The 23,543-nt window shown below is 46.8% G+C and overlaps 1 protein-coding gene across 1 annotated transcript in view; it reads right to left on the reverse strand.

Moving 5' to 3' along the window:
- LOC126252736 (polyglutamylase complex subunit TTLL1) overlaps window positions 1-23,543 on the reverse strand; it is a gene marked incomplete at its 3' end in the record, with an annotated part of 207,609 nt that overhangs the window by 19,914 nt on the left and 164,152 nt on the right. Inside the window, exons 7-8 of the mRNA XM_049953639.1 lie at window positions 22,429-22,659; window positions 11,123-11,232 (exon numbers count right to left, since the gene is read on the reverse strand). Of these exons, the coding sequence (XP_049809596.1) occupies window positions 11,123-11,232; window positions 22,429-22,659 (341 nt within the window). The remainder of the gene's footprint in view (window positions 1-11,122; window positions 11,233-22,428; window positions 22,660-23,543) is intronic.

The raw sequence follows: 23,543 nt of genomic DNA on the forward strand, positions 1-23,543 counted from the left end.
GACTCTTTCATTGTATAGTCTGAATGTCTGTGGAAAAACTGCAGCCCACTCTACGTCAAGAGCGGAAATGAGAGAAGGTAAAGTTTGGCGTTGGGGTCTTGAGCGAAGTCGACGTTCCACCTCATTCCAAAGATGGTGCACTGGGCCCAGGTTGGGACATGGGCATGAGAGTCCATTTTCAAAATGTTATTCTTCACAAACCACTGCCTCACAGATGGCGCTTTATGCAATAAGTTTTTAGTAGTTGTGTTGTTGTTGTTGTTGTGGTCTTCAGTCCTGAGACTGGTTTGATGCAGCTCTCCATGCTACTCTATCCTGTGCAAGCTTCGTCATCTCCCAGTACCTACCGCAACCTACATCCTTCTGAATCTGCTTAGTGTATTCATCTCTTGGTCTCCCTCTTCGATTTTTACCCTCCACGCTGCCCTCCAATGCTAAATTGGTGATCCCTTGATGCCTCAGAACATGTCCTACCAACCGATCCCTTCTTCTGGTCAAGTTGTGCCACAAACTTCTCTTCTCCCCAATCCTATTCAATACCTCCTCATTAGTTATGTGATCTACCCATCTAATCTTCAGCATTCTTCTGTAGCACCACATTTCGAAAACTTCTATTCTCTTCTTGTCCAAACTATTTATCGTCCATCTTTCACTTCCATACATGGCTACACTCCATACAAATACTTTCAGAAACGACTTCCTGACACTTAAATCTATACTCGATGTTAACAAATTTCTCTTCTTCAGAAGCGCTTTCCTTACGACTGCCAGTCTACATTTTATATCTGCTCTACTTCGATCGACTCCATTCCATTATCCTCGTTTTGCTTTTGTTGATGTTCATCTTATACCCTCCTTTCAAGACACTGTCCATTCCGTTCAACTGCTCTTCCAAGTCCTTTGCTGTCTCCGAAAGAATTACAATGTCGTCGGCGAACCTCAGAGTTTTTATGTCTTCTCCATGGATTTTAATTCCTACTCCGAATTTTTCTTTTGTTTCTTTTACTGCTTGCTCAATATACAGGTTGAATAACATCGGGGAGAGGCTACAACCCTGTCTTACTCCCTTCCCAACAACTGCTTCCCTTTCGTGTCCCTCGACTCTTATAACTGCCATCTGGTTTCGGTACAAATTGTAAATAGCCTTTCGCTCCCTGTATTTTACCCCTGCCACCTTTAGAATTTGAAAGAGAATATTCCAGTCAACATTGTCAAAAGCTACTAAGTCTACAAATGCTAGAAACGTAGGTTTGCCTTTCCTTAATCTTTCTTCTAAGATAAGTCGTAAGGTCAATATTGCCTCACGTATTCCAGTATTTCTACGGAATCCAAACTGATCTTCCCCGAGGTCGTCTTCTACTAGCTTTTCATTCGTCTGTAAAGAATTCGTGTTAGTATTTTGCAGCTGTGTCTTATTAAACTGATTGTTCGGTAATTTTCACATCTGTTAGTAGTTGTATTACACGTTTATTACCTTATAAATAAATAAAAAACTTTTTTTATTTTAAATTCAGTGCATTAGTATTTGTAAAATGATTCATTCATATAGCGTTCAAAAATGACGGCCATGCCACTTGGGACCTGTGGAATGGTACATTCGCTTATTTGTTTGAGTTGTAAATATTTGTCATGTATTGTTGTTTTTCTGTCATGTTCTACAGCCTGGAGGACCTCCTCTCTATGGATCAGTTGGAATGAAAGTAAATCTAATCTAATCTAATCTAACTGGACACAGTACACGGTGGCGTAGGATGTGTTCACATTTTTCCGCATTCAGCGTTTTCTTAAGCGCAGTAAAGGAAAGACGCCCCAAACACGGAAAACACCCCCATACCTAACACCGCCTCCTGCGTACTTCTCTTTTGACAATACACATGACGGTAGGTAATGTTCTCCAGGTATTCGTCACACCCAAACATCTCCGTCGGATTGCCAAGGGTACAGCGCTATTCGTAATTCAAATTACTCGTTTCCAGTCATCCAGTGTCCTGTGGCGTCGATCCTTACGCCACCTGCAGCGCCGCTTAGCAGTGGCTACAGAAACGTGGGGCTCATGAGGGACTGGTCGACGATTGTAGCCCATTTATCAACTCCCTAAACAAAGACACTGTGCTCGCGGGACTGTTGGTACTACTTTGGAACTCGCGGGTGATTCCTTCCGCTGGTTTAATGCTATTTTTTTTACAACCACTCTTCGCAATGCTGTCGGGCAGTCACGCCTCCCTGATTTTGGTTTAGCTGCGGCTGTACCTTCACGTTTCCACTTCGCAACCATACCACCAACAGACCACTTGAGGAGCTTCAGAATGGTTGTAATGCCCTTACGGATTTGTTACTCGAGTGACATGCAGTGAGTAGTCCACATTCGAAGACACTGACGTCTCTTAACCGACCCTTTCTGATGTTACTGACAACATAATACTGCCCACCTACTTTTGTACTGGCGGTTCCGCCTTAGTGGCATCTAGTGGTCAATTCCGTGTTATACTGGCATGTCCAGACACATTTGATCGTGCAGTGTGCGACACCACGCAGAACAGCGTTGATACGATTGACAGACTGATTTCGCGCACGACTTTCGTCTCTAAGCTACAGTGGCGATAGTGAAGTCGGGAATGGCATCAGGAGACAAAGTTAAACAACGGAAAATACACTTCTGGAAATGGAAAAAAGAACACATTGACACCGGTGTGTCAGACCCACCATACTTGCTCCGGACACTGCGAGAGGGCTGTACAAGCAATGATCACACGCACGGCACAGCGGACACACCAGGAACCGCGGTGTTGGCCGTCGAATGGCGCTAGCTGCGCAGCATTTGTGCACCGCCGCCGTCAGTGTCAGACAGTTTGCCGTGGCATACGGAGCTCCATCGCAGTCTTTAACACTGGTAGCATGCCGCGACAGCGTGGACGTGAACCGTATGTGCAGTTGACAGACTTTGAGCGAGGGCGTATAGTGGGCATGCGGGAGGCCGGGTGGACGTACCGCCGAATTGCTCAACACGTGGGGCGTGAGGTCTCCACAGTACATCGATGTTGTCGCCAGTGGTCGGCGGAAGGTGCACGTGCCCGTCGACCTGGGACCGGACCGCAGCGACGCACGGATGCACGCCAAGACCGTAGGATCCTACGCAGTGCCGTAGGGGACCGCACCGCCACTTCCCAGCAAATTAGGGACACTGTTGCTCCTGGGGTATCGGCGAGGACCATTCGCAACCGTCTCCATGAATCTGGGCTACGGTCCCGCACACCGTTAGGCCGTCTTCCGCTCACGCCCCAACATCGTGCAGCCCGCCTCCAGTGGTGTCGCGACAGGCGTGAATGGAGGGACGAATGGAGACGTGTCGTCTTCAGCGATGAGAGTCGCTTCTGCCTTGGTGCCAATGATGGTCGTATGCGTGTTTGGCGCCGTGCAGGTGAGCGCCACAATCAGGACTGCATACGACCGAGGCACACAGGGCCAACACCCGGCATCACGGTGTGGGGAGCGATCTCCTACACTGGCCGTACACCACTGGTGATCGTCGAGGGGACACTGAATAGTGCACGGTACATCCAAACCGTCATCGAACCCATCGTTCTACCATTTCTAGACCGGCAAGGGAACTTGCTGTTCCAACAGGACAATGCACGTCCGCATGTATCCCGTGCCACCCAACGTGCTCTAGAAGGTGTAAGTCAACTACCCTGGCCAGCAAGATCTCCGGATCTGTCCCTCATTGAGCATGTTTGGGACTGGATGAAGCGTCGTCTCACGCGGTCTGCACGCCCAGCACGAACGCTGGTCCAACTGAGGCGCCAGGTGGAAATGGCATGGCAAGCCGTTCCACAGGACTACATCCAGCATCTCTACGATCGTCTCCATGGGAGAATAGCAGCCTGCATTGCTGCGAAAGGTGGATATACACTGTACTAGTGCCGACATTGTGCATGCTCTGTTGCCTGTGTCTATGTGCCTGTGGTTCTGTCAGTGTGATCATGTGGTGTATCTGACCCCAGGAATGTGTCAATAAAGTTTCCCCTTCCTGGGACAATGAATTCACGGTGTTCTTATTTCAATTTCCAGGAGTGTAAAAATGGCCAAATCCCGAAAAAGCGGACCTTGTACTACACCGGACAAACGCTAGGGAAAAGATAACGCGAAGTGGCAAGGTGACTCTGGCGCTTGTAAAACGTATATACAGAAAGAACTGTAAGTACAACATTTCAAACCTTGTTTTTTACAACTTTAACAAAGCGAAACTTAAAACGACAACCATCCTGTTAATATTCTCAGCCGGCCGGAGTGGCCGAGCTGTTCTAGGCGCTGCAGTCTGGAGCCGCGCGACAGCTACGGTCGCAGGTTCGAATCCTGCCTCTGGCATGGATGAGTGTGATGTCCTTAGTTTAGTTAGGTTTAAGTAGTTCTAAGTTCTAGGTGACTGGTGACCTCAGAAGTTAAGTCCCATAGTGCTCAGAGCCATCTGAACCATTTGAACCATAAATATTCACAATTGCACAAAAACTATGTTAATTGTAGTGCTGCATACGTACACTATGTGATCAAAAGTATCCGGACACCTGGCTGAAAATGACTTACAAGTTCGTGGCGCTCTCCATCGGTAATGCTGGAATTCAATAAGGTGTTAGCCCACCCTTAGCCTTGATGACAGCTTCCACTCTCGCAGGCATACGTTCAATCAGGTGCTGGAAGGTTTCTTGGGGAATGGCAGCCCATTCTTCACGGAGTGCTGCACTGACGAGAGGTATCGATGTCGGTCGGTGAGGCCTGGCACGAAGTCGGCGTTGCAAAACATCCCAAAGGTGTTCTGTAGTATTCAGGTCGGGACACTCTGCAGGCCAGTCCATTACAGGGATGTTATTGTCGTGTAACCACTCCGCCACAGGTCGTGCATTATGAACAGGTGCTCGATCGTGTTGAAAGATGCAGTCGTCATCCCCTAATTGCTATTCAACAGTGGGAAGCAAGAAGGTGCTTAAAACATCAATGTAGGACTGTGCTGTGATAGTGCCACGCAAAACAACAAGGGGTGCAAGACCCCTCCATGAAAAACACGACCACACCATAACACCACCGCCTCCGAATTTTACTGTTGGCACTACACACGCTGACAGATGATGTTCACCGGGCATTCGCCATACCCAAACCCTGGCATCGGAATGCCACACTGTGTTCCGTGATTCGTCACTATACACAACGTTATTCCACTGATCAATCGTGTAATGTTTACGCTCCTCACAGCAAGCGAGGCGTCGTTTAGCATTTACCGGCTTGACGTGTGGCTTATGAGCAGCCGCTCCACTAAGTTTTCTCATCTCTCGACTAACTGTCATAGTAGTTGCAGTGGATCCTGATGCAGCTTGTAATTCCTGTATGATGGTCTGGATAGATGTCTGCCTATTACACATTACGAACCTCTTCAACTGTCGGCGGTCTCTGTCAGCCAACAGACGTGGCCGGCCTGTACGCTCTTGTGCTGTACGTGTCCCTTCACGTTTTGACTGCTCTATCACATCGGAAATAGTAGTCTTAGGGATGTTTAGGAGTGCGGAAATCTCGCGTACAGACGTGTGACACAAGTGACACCCAATCACCTGACCACGTTCGAAGTCCGTGAGTTCCGCGGAGCGCCCCTTTCTGCTCTCTCACGATGTATGATGACTACTGAGGGCGCTGATGTGGAATATCTGGCAGTAGGTGGCAGCACAATGCACCTAATATGAAGAACGTATGTTTTTGTGGGTGTCCCGATACTTTTGATCACACAGCTAATAAAGAAGATCACTCACTTCTTAAAACTAATTCTTAATTTCAGTTAATAATCGGACACTCTATGCTTGTTAGCTCCACTTCGCAGTGGCAGGTACTCGGTTCACTCCAACCAAAAAGTGATTCTGGTCTTGATTTCAGAGCTCAGAAGGACAGAGATTGGGATTGCTTGGTCTGTATGTATCTATATCCAGGGGTTACAGATATCGCCACAACAGTAGCACATGTCTCCTTACCTCTCTCGGTCATGTTCCATTCTTATTAAGTATGGTACGTCGTTACGTGTTGTACTTTCCATACTGTTGTGTCAACCATAACAAGCTGTAAGCACGTAAAACTAATAATCAGTTATGTGAATTAAGTGTTTACCTCAAACAAAAAATTGCTTCGCCCAGAAAATTATGTATTTCCAGAATTAATGAAGTCTTTTCTGACCTCCATCCCCATCGAGTGGTTAATAGCTGTAAGTAGACGATGCGAACTTGACATTCTCATTTTTTATTACGAGCACAATAGTGCTCGGTGCTGGCAATGATTTTCATTACTACCGAGTGCTCCCTGAAAAGCTTCTATTAATGCCACTGAAGATCTTCTGCCATAAACGTCAGAGGCCGGGTCAGAAATGCCTGCAGCAGAACTCTAGTAGCAGCAGAACTCAGATTAATAAATTGACGTTTGCCGCCCAGGAGATTTGCTTAAATATGAAACAACTAGAAGCTGTTGCAAGCCCAAGCCACCATGGCCAGTTCAATTATCGTCTTGCTGTGAGACTTTCCAACGCCGTAACTGAGCTGGGCCAAAGACTCATACTGAATTAAAATCAAGATCATAGTGTTAACTAATAGTGACAGCTCGGAAATTGGACGTTACAGTTAGAGATACGAGGTGTGGCTAGAAAAAAACCGGACTAGTACTGGTGAAACAATAAAACGAATGCAATAAGGCTGAAAGTCGCGTGGCCTGTCACGTGACTCTCGCTCCGCCTACTGCTCGAGTTTCATCTGCCTCCTGCACTCAGTCTGCCCGTGGCGTCTGTTTTAAGTAGTTGACGTTTTGTCTGTGCGTCGGAAAATGTTGAGTGTACAGAAAGAACAGCGTGTTAACATCAAATTTTGTTTCAAACTAGGAAAATCTGCAAGTGAAACGTTTGTAATGTTACAACAAGTGTACGGCGATGATTGTTTATCGCGAACACAAGTGTTTGAGTGGTTTAAACGATTTAAAGATGGCCGCGAAGACACCAGTGATGACACTCGCACTGGCAGACCATTGTCAGCAAAAACTGATGCAAACATTGAAAAAATCGGTAAACTTGTTCGACAAGATCGCCGTTTAACAATCAGAGCAGTGTCTGAGTTAACAGGAGTTGACAAGGAATGTGTCGAACAAGTTTACCGATTTTTTCAATGTTTGCATCAGTTTTTGCTGACAATGGCCTGCCAGTGCGAGTGTCATCACTGGTGTCTTCGCGGCCATCTTTAAATCGTTTAAACCACTCAAACACTTGTGTTCGCGATAAACAATCATCGCCGTACACTTGTTGTAACATTACAAACGTTTCACTTGCAGATTTTCCTAGTTTGAAACAAAATTTGATGTTAACACGCTGTTCTTTCTGTACACTCAACATTTTCCGACGCACAGACAAAACGTCAACTACTTAAAACAGACGCCACGGGCAGACTGAGTGCAGGAGGCAGATGAAACTCGAGCAGTAGGCGGAGCGAGAGTCACGTGACAGGCCACGCGACTTTCAGCCTTATTGCATTCGTTTTATTGTTTCACCAGTACTAGTCCGGTTTTTTTCTAGCCACACCTCGTATTCACGTTCGAGACTTCCCTTTGCTGCAGCCGCACATGAAAATACATTGAAGAGCCAAAGAAACTGATACACCTGCCTAATATCGTGTAGGGCCCCCACGGGCATGCAGAAGTGCCGCAGCACGACGTAGCGTGGATGTGACTAATGTGGAACATGAATCCTGTACGGCTGTCTATAAATCCGTCTAAGAGTGCGAAGGATAGAGATCTCTTCTCAACAGCACGTTGCAAGGCTTGCCCGCATGCTCAATAATGTTCATATTTGAGGAGTTTCGTGGCCAGCGGAAATGTTTAAACTCAGAAGGGTGTTCCTGGAGCCACTCTGTAGCAGTTCTGGACGTGTGGGGTGCGGCATTGTCCTGCTGGAATTGCCCGAGTCCGTCGGAATGCGCAATGGGCACGAATGGATGCAGGTGATCAGACAGGATGCTTACGTACGTGTCACCTGTCAGAGTCGTATCTAGACGTATCACGGGTCCCATATCAGTCCAACTGCACACGCCCCACACCATTACAGAGCCTCCACCAGCTTGAACAGTCCTCTGCTGACATGCACGGTACAGGGATCATGAGGTTGCCAGCATACCAGTACACGTCCATCCGCTCGATACAATTTGAAACGAGACTCGTCCGACCAGGCAAGATTTTTCCAGTTATCAACAGTCCAATGTCGGTGTTGTCGGGCCCAGGCGAGGCGTAAGACTTTGTGTCGTGCAGTCATCAAGGGTACACGAGTGGGCCTTCGGCTCCGAAACGCCATGTCGATGATGTTTCACTGAATGGTTCCCACGCTGAGACTTGTTAATGGTCCAGCATTGAAATCTGCAACAATTTGCGGAAGGGTTGCACTTCTGTCCCGTTGACCGATGCTCTACAGTCGTCGTTGGTCCCGTTCTTGCAGCGATGTCGGAGATTTGATGTTTTACCGGATTCCTTCATACTATCTCGGAGATAAGTCACAGCTGCAAAATACTAACGCGAATTCTTTACAGACGAATGGAAAAACTGGTAGAAGCGGACCTCGGGGAAGATCAGTTTGGATTCCGTAGAAATGTCGGAACACGTGAGGGAATACTAACCTTACGACTTATCTTAGAAGAAAGATTAAGAAAAGGCAAACCTACGTTTCTAGCATTTGTAGACTTAGAGAAAGCTTTTGACAACGTTAACTGGAATACTCTCTTTCAAATTCTGAAAGTGGCAGGGGTAAAATACAGGGAGCGAAAGGCTATTTACAATTTGTACAGAAACCAGATGGCAGTTATAAGAGTCAAGGGGCATGAAAGGGAAGCAGTGGTTGGGAAGAGAGTGACACAGGGTTGTAGCCTCTCCCCGATGTTATTCAATCTGTATATTGAGCAAGCAGTGAAGGAAACAAAAGAAAAATTCGGAGTAGGTATTAAAATTCATGGAGAAGAAATAAAAACTTTGAGGTTCGCCGATGACATTGTAATTCTGTCAGAGACAGCAAAGGACTTGGAAGAACAGTTCAACGGAATGGACAGTGTCTTGAAAGGAGGATATAAGATGAACATCAACAAAAGCAAAACGAGGATAATGGAATGTAGTCAAATTAAATCGGGTGATGCAGAGGGAATTAGATTAGGAAATGAGACACTTAAAGTAGTAAAGGAGTTTTGCTATTTAGGGAGTAAAATAACTGATGATGGTCGAAGTAGAGAGGATATAAAATGTAGACTGGCAATGGTAAGGAAAGCGTTTCTGAAGAAGAGAAATTTGTTAACATCGAGTATAGATTTAAGTGTCAGGAAGTCGTTTCTGAAAGTATTTGTATGGAGTGTAGCCATGTATGGGAGTGAAACATGGACGGTAAATAGTTTGGACAAGAAGAGAATAGAAGCTTTCGAACTGTGGTGCTACAGAATAATGCTGAAGATAAGGTGGGTAGATCACGTAACTAATGAGGAGGTATTGAATAGGATTGGGGAGAATAGAAGTTTGTGGCACAACTTGACTAGAAGAAGGGATCGGTTGGTATGACATGTTTTGAGGCATCAAGGGATCACCAATTTAGTATTGGAGGGCAGCGTGGAGGGTAAAAATCGTAGAGGGAGACCAAGAGATGAATACACTAAGCAGATTCAGAAGGATGTAGGTTGCAGTAGGTACTGGGAGATGAAGAAGCTTGCACAGGACAGAGTAGCATGGAGAGCTGCATCAAACCAGTCTCAGGACTGAAGACCACAACAACAACAACAATCTCGAAGATTCTGTGTCGCATCGCTCGTGTGCCGACTGCAACACCAAATTCAAACTTACTTAAATCTTGATAACCCACCATTGTAGCAGCACTAACCGATCTAACAACTGCGCCAGACACTTATTGCCTTACGTAGGCGTCTGCGACTGCACCGCCGTATTCTGCCTGTTTACATATCTCTGTATTTGAATACGCACGCCTACATCAGTTTCTTTGGCGGTTCAGTGTATGATCCACCCTTTTCACCACATTTGGGACTCTCTTGCTTCCATCTGTCCTCACGTCTAAAGTAACTTGTGGCTGGAGGAGGTTTTTCCGAATTGCACAGTGGTAAAACGTCGGAGTCGTATTCAGTAGGACGACCATTCAAATTTCAGTTCTGCCGTTCCAGCAGTTTCCCAGAATGGGTTAAGGCAATATATCGGATTGTTTATCTGAAAACGTTACGGTCAATTTCTTTCCCATGCTCCCCCAATCCGAGGTCGTGCTCCGTCTCTAATCACTTCGTCGTCGACGGGACGTCAGACCGCGGGTCGACAGAAGCGTCCGATCCCACGCGTCGGCTTTGACCCGTGACGTAAAGGTGTTGTCGTGTGTGACGTCATGACGGCGCGGAGTTTGGTTTGAGTGTGGCTGTCTCCAGTTTTGTTTTATCTTATTTTATTTACTTTTCTGATCTGTTCGTTCTATCTCGTGAGATTTTTTTTTAAATTTAAAAACACTTATTACTTATTTTAATTATCTGTTTCCTCTAATTTGTTTTAGTTTATTATATTTATCTTTCTGATCTGTTCGTTCTATCCCGTGAGATTTTTTTTTTAAAAAAGACAAAAAACACTAATCAGCTACTGAAGCATCTTTATCTTCTATGGGTTGCAGGGGTTACGACCTCTGGGGAGGTGGGTGGGTATTCGTACATGGCTGTCTTCACTTACACGTTGTAGCTACGCAAGGCGTCTAAATTTGTTTATATTTAGTTTGCCCCCCACCCAAAACACCCCATTTCCCGCGCTTGTCCCGTTAGTGTCATTAGGCTTCTTGTGGAAAGTGTGTGTGTTTGTTTTTGTTTCCGCCATATTTGTGACGTCATGGGTCAAAGCAGACGGGCGGGATCGGACGCTTCCGTATTTCCCAGACCGCAAACTTCATTCTCGAGAATCTTGTGAGTACAAGTAGTGATTATAACAGCTATAGGTCAAAGTGCAATGATCAAGGAATGGGACGGAAAATAAGTGCACTTTCGCGTGAAAAGATTGACATTTACTGCGAGGTTCACCTCGCCTCGTAATGACAAGAGCGCATACTCACTCTGGCACGCCGTCCGGGGGCAGCACCACCGAGATGATGTTGTCGATGAGCTTGTACTTGAGGATGCGGTCGTTGACAGTCGTCGAGGTCAGCGACGGCGACGCGTTCACCTGTGGAACACGACAGGAGGAAAAAACACTGTATCTCTCTAATAAAAGTCTCACGAATGGGTGCTACAAACGCCGTGTTGATGTAGTTCAGTAGAGCGGTTGCTATTTCATGACTTTCAGATCAAGCTGTTTCGTAGCAGGAGGTGTCAGATGCATCAGAAATTCTGGCGGTTCGAAAAGTGGGTGGACACCTCTGTCCAAACCACAGCTAGCTCTTTATTCCCACAAACTAAGGAGTGCTGTCGACAAGGGATCTCAGATCGATTCCACATTCCTACATTTCCAGAATGCTGCAGCCCCCTTAGACTGTTCGCAGATGATGCTGTAATTTACCGTCTAGTAAAATCATCGTACGATCAATTCCATTTACAAAATGATCTAGAGAGAATTTCTGGATGGTGCGAAAAGTGGCAATTGGCACTAAACAAAGAAAAGTGCGAGGTCAACCACATGGGTACTAAACGAAATCCGATAAATTTTGTGTATACGACAAATCGCACAAATATAAGGGCTGGCAATTCGACTAAATACCTAGGAATTACAATTACGAGCAACTTAAATTGGAAAGACCACAGAGATAATATTGTGGGGAATGTTGTGGTCTTCAGTCCTGAGACAGGTTTGATGCACCTCTCCATGCTACTCTATCGTGTGCAAGCTCCTTCATCTCCCAGTACCTACTGCAACCTACATCCTTCTGAATCTGCTTAGTGTATTCATCTCTTGGTCTCCCTCTACGATTTTTACCCTCCACGCTGCCCTCCAGTGCTAAATTTGTGATCCCTTGATGCCTCAGAACATGTCCTACCAACCGGTCCCTTCTTCTTGTCAAGTTGTGCCACAAACTCCTCTTCTCCCCAATTCTATTCAATACCTCCTCATTAGTTATGGGATCTACCCATCTAATCTTCAGCATTCTACTGTAGCACCGCATTTCGAAAGCTTCTATTCTCTTCTTGTCCAAACTACACTCCTGGAAATGGAAAAAAGAACACATTGACACCGGTGTGTCAGACCCACCATACTTGCTCCGGACACTGCGAGAGGCCTGTACAAGCAATGATCACACGCACGGCACAGCGGACACACCAGGAACCGCGGTGTTGGCCGTCGAATGGCGCTAGCTGCGCAGCATTTGTGCACCGCCGCCGTCAGTGTCAGCCAGTTTGCCGTGGCATACGGAGCTCCATCGCAGTCTTTAACACTGGTAGCATGCCGCGACAGCGTGGACGTGAACCGTATGTGCAGTTGACGGACTTTGAGCGAGGGCGTATAGTGGGCATGCGGGAGGCCGGGTGGACGTACCGCCGAATTGCTCAACACGTGGGGCGTGAGGTCTCCACAGTACATCGATGTTGTCGCCAGTGGTCGGCGGAAGGTGCACGTGCCCGTCGACCTGGGACCGGACCGCAGCGACGCACGGATGCACGCCAAGACCGAAGGATCCTACGCAGTGCCGTAGGGGACCGCACCGCCATTTCCCAGCAAATTAGGGACACTGTTGCTCCTGGGGTATCGGCGAGGACCATTCGCAACCGTCTCCATGAAGCTGGGCTACGGTCCCGCACACCGTTAGGCCGTCTTCCGCTCACGCCCCGACATCGTGCAGCCCGCCTCCAGTGGTGTCGCGACAGGCGTGAATGGAGGGACGAATGGAGACGTGTCGTCTTCAGCGATGAGAGTCGCTTCTGCCTTGGTGCCAATGATGGTCGTATGCGTGTTTGGCGCCGTGCAGGTGAGCGCCACAATCAGGACTGCATACGACCGAGGCACACAGGGCCAACACCCGGCATCATGGTGTGGGGAGCGATCTCCTACACTGGCCGTACACCACTGGTGATCGTCGAGGGGACACTGAATAGTGCACCGTACATCCAAACCGTCATCGAACCCATCGTTCTACCATTCCTAGACCGGCAAGGGAACTTGCTGTTCCAACAGGACAATGCACGTCCGCATGTATCCCGTGCCACCCAACGTGCTCTAGAAGGTGTAAGTCAACTACCATGGCCAGCAAGATCTCCGGATCTGTCCCCCATTGAGCATGTTTGGGACTGGATGAAGCGTCGTCTCACGCGGTCTGCACGTCCAGCACGAACGCTGGTCCAACTGAGGCGCCAGGTGGAAATGGCATGGCAAGCCGTTCCACAGGACTACATCCAGCATCTCTACGATCGTCTCCATGGGAGAATAGCAGCCTGCATTGCTGCGAAAGGTGGATATACACTGTACTAGTGCCGACATTGTGCATGCTCTGCTGCCTGTGTCTATGTGCCTGTGGTTCTGTCAGTGTGATCATGTGATGTATCTGACCCCAGGAATGTGTCAATAAAGTTTCCCCTTCCTGGGACAATGAATTCACGGTGTTCTTATTTCAATTTCCAGGAGTGTATTTATCGTCCATGTTTCACTTCCATACATGGCTACACTCCATACAAATACTTTCAGAAACGACTTCCTGACACTTAAATCTATACTCGATGTTAACAGATTTCTCTTCTTCAGAAACGATTTCCTTGCCATTGCCAGTCTACATTTTATATCCTCTCTACTTCGACCATCATCACTTATTTTGTTCCCCAAATAGCGAAACTCCTTTACTACTTTAAGTGTCTCATTTCCTAATCTAATTCCCTCAGCATCACCCGATTTAATTTGACCACATTCCATTATCCTCGTTTTGCTTTTGTTGATGTTCATCTGCCATCTGTCCATTCCGTTCAACTGCTTTTCCAACTCCTTTGCTGTCTCTGACAGAATTACAATGTCATCGGCGAACCGTAAAGTTTTTATTTCTTCTTCATGGATTTTAATACCTACTATTTTTCTTTTGTTTCTTTTACTGCTTGCACAATATACAGATTGAATAAGATCGGGGAGAGGCTACAACCCTGTCTCACTCCCTTCCCAACCACAGCTTCCCTTTCATGCCCCTCGACTCATATAACTGCCATCTGGCTTCTGTACAAATTGTAAATAGCCTTTCGCTCCCTGTATTTTACACCTGCCATCTTCAGAATTCCAAATTCCATATTCCTAGATTTCCAGAAGCCTTTTGATACCGCCCCTCACAAGCGACTGTTAATCAAATTGCGTGCATATGGAGTATCGTCCCAGTTGTGTGACTGGATTCGTGATTTCCTGTCAGAGAGGTCACAGTTCGTAGTGATGGACGGTTAATCATCGAGCAGAATAGAAGTGATATCTGGCGTTCCGCAGGGTAGTGTCATAGGCCCTCTGCTGTTCCTGATTTACATAAATGATCTATATGATAATCTGAGCAGCCCCCTCAGATTGTTTGCAGATGACGCTGTAATTTACCGTCTAGTAAAATCATCAGACGATCAATTCCAATTACAAAATGATCAAGAGAGAATTTCTGTATGGTGCGAAAAGTGGCAATTGGCACTAAACAAAGAAAAGTGCGAGATCATCCACTTGGGTACTAAAAGAAATCGGAAAAATTTTGTGTATACGATAGAGGTTAGTTAGGTTTAAGTAGTTCTAAGTCTAGGGGACTGATGACCTCAGATGTTAAGTCCCATAGTGCTTGGAGCGATTTGAATTTTCTTGATGCATGTTTACCGGTGTTTATCCTTCGGCAGCTAAGGAAAGAATAGCAACACTTTGGTTCTGTTTCGGCGCATCTGGTAATCACGTCGTCATAGTTCACGTCTTCCCCTCAGATCAACGAAGTTAAGCGCTATCGGGCTGGGCTAGCACTTGGATGGGTGACCATCCGGTCTGCCGAGCGCTCTTGGCGAGTAGGTTGCACTCAGCCCTTGTGACGCAAACTGAGGAGCTACTTGATTTAGAGGTAGCGGCTCCGGTCTCGTAAACTGACATACGGCCGGGAAAGCGGTGTGCTGACCACATGCCCATCCATGTGCGCATTCAGTGACGCCTGTGGACTGAGGATGACGCGGCGACCGGTCGGTAACCGTTGGACCTCCCAAGGCCTGTTCGGACGGAGTTTAGTTTAGTTTAGTATAGTTGACATATCCTCATTTACCACAAGCACGTCGGAAAGACACGAATACCACAGTAATCAGTTGCCTACATGTTGGTGATTATATACCGGCAACTGAGTCCCGCTAGTTGCATTTATGCTTCAGCAACGCCCTAAAATGGTAACTCCTTGATAGCCTCATATACGTATAGTGCACGATAAAAAACATAAAACTGATGATCTTCTGAAAGCTATTAGAGGTAAAGTGTACGGCAACCACTCCGTGAACGGGCTTCCTAGCTGACTGCAGTCAGAGTGGCACTAGGAGGGGGGACGTGGCGAGCCCAGCGCCCCGGTCGCTTACTACCCCAGGAACCTTAATTTGACAGAAGGGTGAGTGGACCTGGGGCCGTCCTGAAGAGACCACGACGAAGACAAATACTCGTTTGTAACTGGGATGGACCCAGGACCTCCAGGGCCGAAGTCTAGCGCCCTAACCGATAGACCACCGCGGCCACGAAAGCTATTAAGGAAAAGATATTCAGATTGCTAAATTTGCGACACAATGATTAGTGTGACGTCTCTTCTTGATGTTGTTTGTGCACTTCATACAGAGCGTGATTAAAAGGAACTGTTCCACATTTTTGCTGGAGGTGATAGGTGCCGAAACGGGAAGAAGTGCAATAAACGAATGGAAATGAACAAATATCTGAGATACGTGTTATTCTGTGCACAGTAACAAATCAAATGGCTCAAATGGCTCTGAGCACTATGGGGCTTAACATCTGAGGTCATCAGTCGCCTAGAACTTAGAACTACTTAAACCTAACCAACCTAAGGACATCACACACATCTATGCCCGAGGCAGGATTCGAACCTGCGGCCGTAGCAGCCGCGTGGTTCCGTACTGAAGCGCCTAGAACCGCTCGCCCATAGCGGCCGGCTGTCCACAGTAACCACCTGTCTGCTGACACTGCTAGGTGTCCTTCATTCCTCCTCCCCCTCACATAAACGCGAACACTGCCTCCGTCTTTGGTCACCCACAGGACGCAGACGCCCCTGTTACGTGATCCTGTTGTCGACAGATGTGGAATACACCACTGCTTTTAAATGTCCCCGCAACCACAGCTCCGGGAAACTGAGGTCAGGTTAAGAGGGAAGGCGTGCTACTGGACCTCCTGCAGGGGTCCATCTCTAATTAAACGTTTGCGTTATATACTGTCTCAGAAGCGTAAAAAATGGGATGATGCCCCGTCGTACATAAATCACATCCATTATCTATCCTCAGTGGTAATGGTGACTGATGGCACCCCGTTACCATCACACCATATTATGATGATGAATGCCGTCTGGTTATGTTCATTCTGCTTGGATCCTCCATATATGGACACACCCAAGGTGATGCTGCACCTTGCACCGGGGCTGTCCTTAAAATGCGACGTGGTGCCACCTCAGTGTCCGGTGTTCTCGGTGAACTCACCACTGAGGGTGCGCCTCTCTCTGCTGCCGCGTCGAGTGATGACTGTGGCGACAGTCTCGGGTTGCTTGCCTCGCTGCAAATAAACCCACTTCCTGATTCACGGTACATCATTTAGTTGCACGGTCCTGCACGGCCAAGCAAACAATATGTCTGTCCTTTCAGGAGCCCTTCCCGTGGGACCACTGAGATCCTGCGTGGAGCTGAGTGTGGCAGTCCCCACACCACGGATTCCGTAATCCTGAGATCCACAGTCGTGGGATCACAAGCAGGGGTACTGTGGAACGATGAATCGTAATCTCGATGGACCACAACCCTGCAGCTGTCCAATTCGACTGGTGCTCGTAGACATCTCTCCGTCTTACAGTCCGAGCGAGGTGGCGCGGTGTTCAGAACGCTGGACTCGCAGTCGGGAGGGCGACGGTTCAAACCTGCATCCGGCAATCCTGACTTAGGTTTTCCGTTGTTTCCCTAAATCGCTTCAGACAAATGCGGGGATGGTTCCTTTCTTCCCTAATACGATGGGACTGATGAAGTCGCTGTCTGGTCCCCTTGCCCAAATCAACCACCCAACCAACCACCAACCTTCTTCCAAGAATCAAATAACTTCCGGGAATTCAGCCAGGTAACACTTTCAGCGGGACAACACCGCGCCATTTTCAAGGCAAACTGCAATGGACAGGCGACATACATGCAAATTTAAAACCTCGGTTCTCGGACTGAAGCAGGAAGATAACACACACTCACTGAACGCTAGTCCCACCAAAGATGACCAAAGTCAGAGCTATCGGTGGTGAGACTACGAATTCGCAGGCGAGGTAGCATTGACTCTGTCCCTCTGTTTTTTGACAAGGGAGAGAGCCGGATTCCAAACAGAGTTTAAACAGAAACCTCCATCCCCGTTAACGAGGTTGCTGGCTAATTTAATCTCAACTGCCTCTTTAATAACACTGTCCCAATAGCTGGACGTGCATGCCAATATCTCGGTGTTATTATATAACATGGGGTGACCATTATCAAAGCAATCTTCGGAAATAGCAGATCTACTTGGCTGTTGTAATCGTGTGTGCCGTTTATGCTCAGTACATACTGAGCCCCTTTTGTAGCAGTAATGGTACCCGTATGTAATGGTATGATGTTCCGTGGCAGGACATTAAAAGTACCGTATCTCAATTGATTTGATTCTGCGGTACTTGTCTCCCCCATGTCCTTGACATTAATGCTACCAAGTTTGATACCCGTAAGGTAATTACTTTCCCCTTTCCGTGTTATAACGCGTTAAATAGAGAAAGTTTAATCATAACCACCCGGTATAACGAAAGACACTGCTCAGAATTCAAAAATTCGGCTAGGTTTGTATGCCACACTTCAGAGCTTTAATACCTGTTGCTTCTAGGAATTTCAATGAATGATCACCTTTTAATACGTCAGTTTTAGTATATGGGAGACAAAGCAACTGGAGCAACTCCATATATGGACACATATAGCGTGATCGCTGCACCTTGCAGTGGGACTCTCCTTAACCCTTTAGTGACCAGTGGGAACTATAGTTCCCACTTATTTGTTTTTGCTGTAAGTTCAGTGGTAACCCGTGTTCCTACTTCTGACTTGTGCTACCATCTCAGTTAGAGTGTGCTAACTACGTGTAGATTGTCAACGGTCAGGCGAAAGCTGTTGTATTTCTACCTCGTGAGTCAATCAATGCAGAAGCGCAGTTCCCGTGTGAAAACGAGCCACTGTTTCGACCGCTGCAGCATTTTTTGGATAGTGTGCTTTCCTGTTGCGTGTGAAATGACTTGTGTTGTATTTATCTACTTTTATATTTATGAGGGAGATAATATTCGTGTATATTTGCTGGATTTGACTGAAAATTACATAAATATTGCAAGGTAAGTTAGTGGAAGCAGAAGTGAAGTATTCTGCCCACTGGCTGTGGCAGAGCATAATAAAATAATGGGAGGAGTGGATAGATTTGATCAGCTGCGTGAACCGTATGCTGTAGGCCGTCGTTCATGGAAGTAGTGGCACAAACTGTTTTTCTTTCTTGTAGATTTGGCAGTTGTCAGTTCCTACGTTAATGTCGAAGCTACAGAAGACAGAAGCAGACCAGCTAACATTTAGATTGCACCTGGCAAGGCAGCTTATATCTGGCTTCTCAAGTTGTAAGAGAAGAGGAAGGCCCATTCATTTTCAAACACCAAAAAGAGGTGTGTCTGAAGTACCAGATGAAGTTTGTCTGGAGAAAGTTGGAATTCATTTCCCTACAAAAGGTTTAACAAACAGAAGATGCCACCAATGTAGCACCAAGAACAAAGGAAAGAGAACAAAAATAATGTGTAGCAACTGTTGTGTACCTTTGTGTGTAGCACCATGCTTCTCTAAGTTCCATAGTACATCAGCTTAGTGAGCTCAAAGGACAATATGAACTAATACAAATATAAATGTAATGTTTAACATGTTTTTGTACTAAAAAATTAAGGAAATACATTTTTTAAAATTAGCAAGTGAAGTCACTCCAGAGTACGGTGGGAACAATAGTTCCCACAATTTTTTTTTATACTCGTAGGCTAAACTCTCACTTTCAAGATTTAAACTACGATTTTATGAACGGTTTCTTAGCCCAATAAAGTGTTCATAAAAAGTCTACAACTTCCGGAAATAATTTGGTCACTAAAGGGTTAAAATGCGACGTGGTGCCACCTCAGTGTCCAGAGTCCTCTGTGAACTCACCACTGAGGGTGCGCCTCTCTCTGCTGCAGCGCCGAGTGGATCCGCAACACTGGTCACCGTGGCGACAGTCTCTGGTTGCTTGCCTCGCTGCAAACAAACCCACTTCCTGATTCACGGTACATCATTTAGTTGCACGGTCCTGCACGGCCAAGCAAACAATATGTCTGTCCTTTCAGGAGCCCTTCCCGTGGGGCCACTGAGATCCTGTGTGGAGCTGAGTGTGGCAGTCCCCACACCATGGATTCCGTAATCCTCAGATCCACAGTTGTGGGGTCACAAGCAGGGGTACTGTGGAACGATGAATCGTAATCTCGATGGACCACAACCCTGCAGCCGTCCAATTCGACTGGTGCTCGTAGACATCTCTCCGTCTTACAGACCGAGCGAGGTGGCGCGGTGTTCAGGACGCTCGACTCGCATTCAAGAGGGCGACGGTTCAAACCAGCGTGCGGCCATCCATAGCATATGTTATTGGACACTTTCTTTGAGTTGTCAAGGCTGTACGCCTCGTTGGTTAGGAAAGAGTTGAAGTTTGTGATGTCTGAAGACGGGTGTAATCCCGAAACGCGTAACATGTTCTAACAGAAGTGTCACCTGAATATCTCATGAGTTTATTGCGATTGTACAGCATTGGTTGCCAATTATTAACATCTTAATTTAGGTTTTCCGTAATTTCCCTAAACCGCTTCAGACAAATGCCGGGATGGTTCCTTTGAAAGTGGACGGCCGATTTCCTTCCCCTTTCTTCCCTAATACGATGGGACTGATGACCTCGCTGTCTGGTCCCCCCGCCCATATCAACCACCGAACCAACCACCAACCTTCTTCCAAGAGGTATAACGCGCACTTCCCACAAACGTACAGGGTTCAACTGCGATTATCTTTCATTAGTACAGAGTACGTCATGCAAATGGTATTACTGACCCCTACTTTTTGGGGTTGCGGTTAAACGCTAACCATTTCCATATCTAGTCATGCAGCACACTTCACGCTTTCACGTATGCTGCATGCCGACTTTAAGGTGTTGCAGTTTTATTAGCGAGTAGTGTACTTTGTATAGATGAAGGAACTGGCTGTTATCAGTTTACCACTCGGAGCACCGTCGACGTGACATTCCAGACATCACCGTCAGAGTCACATATTGCCGGTCCCACGGGCAACACTTCTTGTGACTAACCACAGGTAATAGGGCTGACCCAGCTCACAACACACAGGGCCGTATTTACCGTCGAATAGCCGGCCGGGGTGGCCGAGAGGTTCTAAGCGCTACAGTCTGGAACCGCGCGACCGCTACGGTAGCAGGTTATAATCCTGCCTCGGGCATGGATGTGTGTGATGTCCTTAGGTTAGTTAGGTTTAAGTAGTTCTAAGTCTAGTGGACTGATGACCTTAGAAGCTAAGTCCCATAGTGCTCAGAACCATTTCAACCATTTTACCGTCGAGTATTTCGACTACAGTGGCACTCAGCCGGTTTTCTGGCTGTGCTACGGACTCTATTTTGCCTGGGCGTCTCCTCGGTTGCTTTCCATTAATCTGACTTTCTTGCAACGTTGTTATACTAGATTTTGATTGAGCATATGACGACACTGCTGTTATAGTCTTTGTAAGTTTTCTACCCGCATATGCTCAATTCGAGCTACCACTGGCGAGTGTAAATATCAGTTCTATGCCGACGACCTCCAGCTCTACCTAAGCGTCGGACCTGAAGATGTAAACACTGCAATCGCTCAGATGAATGATGATCTGTCTTCAGTAGTGACATGGGCGAAAAACCTGGGGCTTAAACTAAATTCAAAAAAGACACAAGTAATCTTAATAGCCCATCAGAAATTAATAAGTTCAGATTTCCGCGAACGGCTGCCTCCTATTCTGCTCGACGGTATTCGAATAACATATCAGAAAACAGTGAAGAACTTGGGTGTAACTTTGGATGAGCATCTCAACTGGGCGGAGAATACAGTCGCAGTGTGCCGAAAGACGTCTGCTTGTCTCTATGCTCTCAAAAAGTTTCGGGACGTATTTTCACAGGACTTGAAACGCCAGCTCGTGCAAGCACTCGTTCTACCGAACCTCCATTATTGTGATGTGATTCAACAAGGCATGAGTAGTGAAAACAAAAGACGGCTAGAACTAACTATGAATGCACCCGCAGCATTCGCCGATATGACCATGTTAGTGCTTCATACTCCCAGCTAGGGTGGCTGCGGCCGGACCAATTGCGTGACTACCACACTCTATGTCTACTTCACGGACTCCTCGTCGCGCAAGCACCCCAGTACCTCGCTTCAGAGATTTAACATCTTTCACGCCATCATAATTGAAACACGAGGTCACTGTTATTTGGTATCCTAACTGTGCCCACTCGCGAAACAAAAACTTTTGCAAACTCCTTCTCAGTTGCCGCTGTCCGCTTCTCGAACAAACTGCCGCTTACCTTGCGCAAAATTCAGTCCCCTGCTGTTTTTAAGAAGAAGTTGAAGCATTTCCTACTATCATCCTCATAGCGTTTTCCACAAAATTAATGTACAAGGCCAATCCTCTCCTCTGTCAAATAGCAAAGCTAGTGTCTCCTATCTTGCTCCTTTCTCTCCTTCCTCTTCATCTATCTCTATTAGCCACACAATCTTCTTTTCCTTTATATTTCCTTAATTATGTTACATAATGTCTCTCTATTCTTCTCCTCCCTTCACCACCAGTCTCCCTCATACTCCCTGCTGGTAGCACTTGTATCTAACATGTGTCTCTTTCATAATGTCTAATTATAACAGTACTTATCATCTACGAACATAAACTCTACATGTATGTATTTTTCCAAGTGTACCTTTGTAACTGTTTATTTCACTTTTTGTACTAGATGTAGTTTAACATGCCTACTAAAACATATGAATGTAAAATAAGTAGAATGCCTGGTTAGATGTAAGACAGGGCCTGATGGCCCTAATCCTGCCAGGTTAAATAAATCAATAAATAAATAAATCAATAAATAAATAAATAAATAAAGTGGCGCGGCGCAGCCCCGCGGAAGACACACCGTACGCACCTCGACCAGCCAGGGCTTGAGCTTGTTGTCGATGATGATGTCGTAGCCGTAGCACTCGAAGCAGTGGCGGTCGTTGGCCATGACGGGCGCGACGGCCTTGAGCGAGTGCACGATCAGCCACGACACGGAGTCGAAGAGGCGCTCCGTGACGGCCTTGCCGCGCGTGCTCTCCAGGTAGAGCCGCAGGTTCTGCACGCTCCACTTGCCGCCGTGGATGCCGTTGTACTCGCCCTGCGACACCACGCACTACTCACGCTCTGTTTTTTTTTTAAGGCAGTTGCGCTACTACAGGTGCTTTATTGTTATTATCCTATTCACTAGCTGTACCCGGCCGCGCTTTGCTTCCGCTCAGTCTGCTTCAATGGAAAAGAAAGAAAAGAGAAAGCACACGTTTCTAATATGTATAGGAATTGGATAGGCATCCTAGTTTCCACCTCTCCCCTATCCCTGTCCACCTCCTCCTCTTTCCTCCTCTCTCTCTCCTTCACCTCCTATCCCCTCTCTCTTCATCTCCTACTCCAGCCCCCCCCCCTCTCTCTCCCTCTCTCAGTCCCTCACCTGCTCCCCCCCTTTCTCTGTCCACCTTCCACCCTCTCTCCATCTCCTCCTGTCCTCTTTCTCTGTCCATTTCCTCCAACCCTTCTGTCCATCTCCTGATCCCCCTCTCTCTCACCTTCACCCTTGTTTACTTTTATTTCAAATTCACATTTTGTAGTACTATTCTATTCATAAACCAATGAGCCATGAATACAACTTTCCTATTTGCTAACAACGTTTCACTACTGTGTCGGCCGGCCGGTGTGGCCGAGCGGTTCTAGGCGCTACAGTCTGGAACCGCGCGACCGCTACGGTCGCAGGTTCGAATCCTGCCTAGGGCATGGATGTGTGTGATGTCCTTAGGTTAGTTAGGTTTAAGTAGTTCTCAGTTCTAGGGCAATGATGACCTCAGATGGTAAGTCCCATAGTGCTCAGAGCCATTTGAACCATTTTGAACTACTGTGTCTTTAATACACTACTGGCCATTAAAATTGCTACACCAAGAAGAAATGCAGATGATAAATGGGTATTCATTGGAAAAATACATTATACTAGAACTCACACGCAATTTGGGTGCA

The sequence above is a fragment of the Schistocerca nitens genome, chromosome 4 (assembly GCF_023898315.1).
Source record: "Schistocerca nitens isolate TAMUIC-IGC-003100 chromosome 4, iqSchNite1.1, whole genome shotgun sequence".
Taxonomy (NCBI): domain Eukaryota; kingdom Metazoa; phylum Arthropoda; class Insecta; order Orthoptera; family Acrididae; genus Schistocerca; species Schistocerca nitens.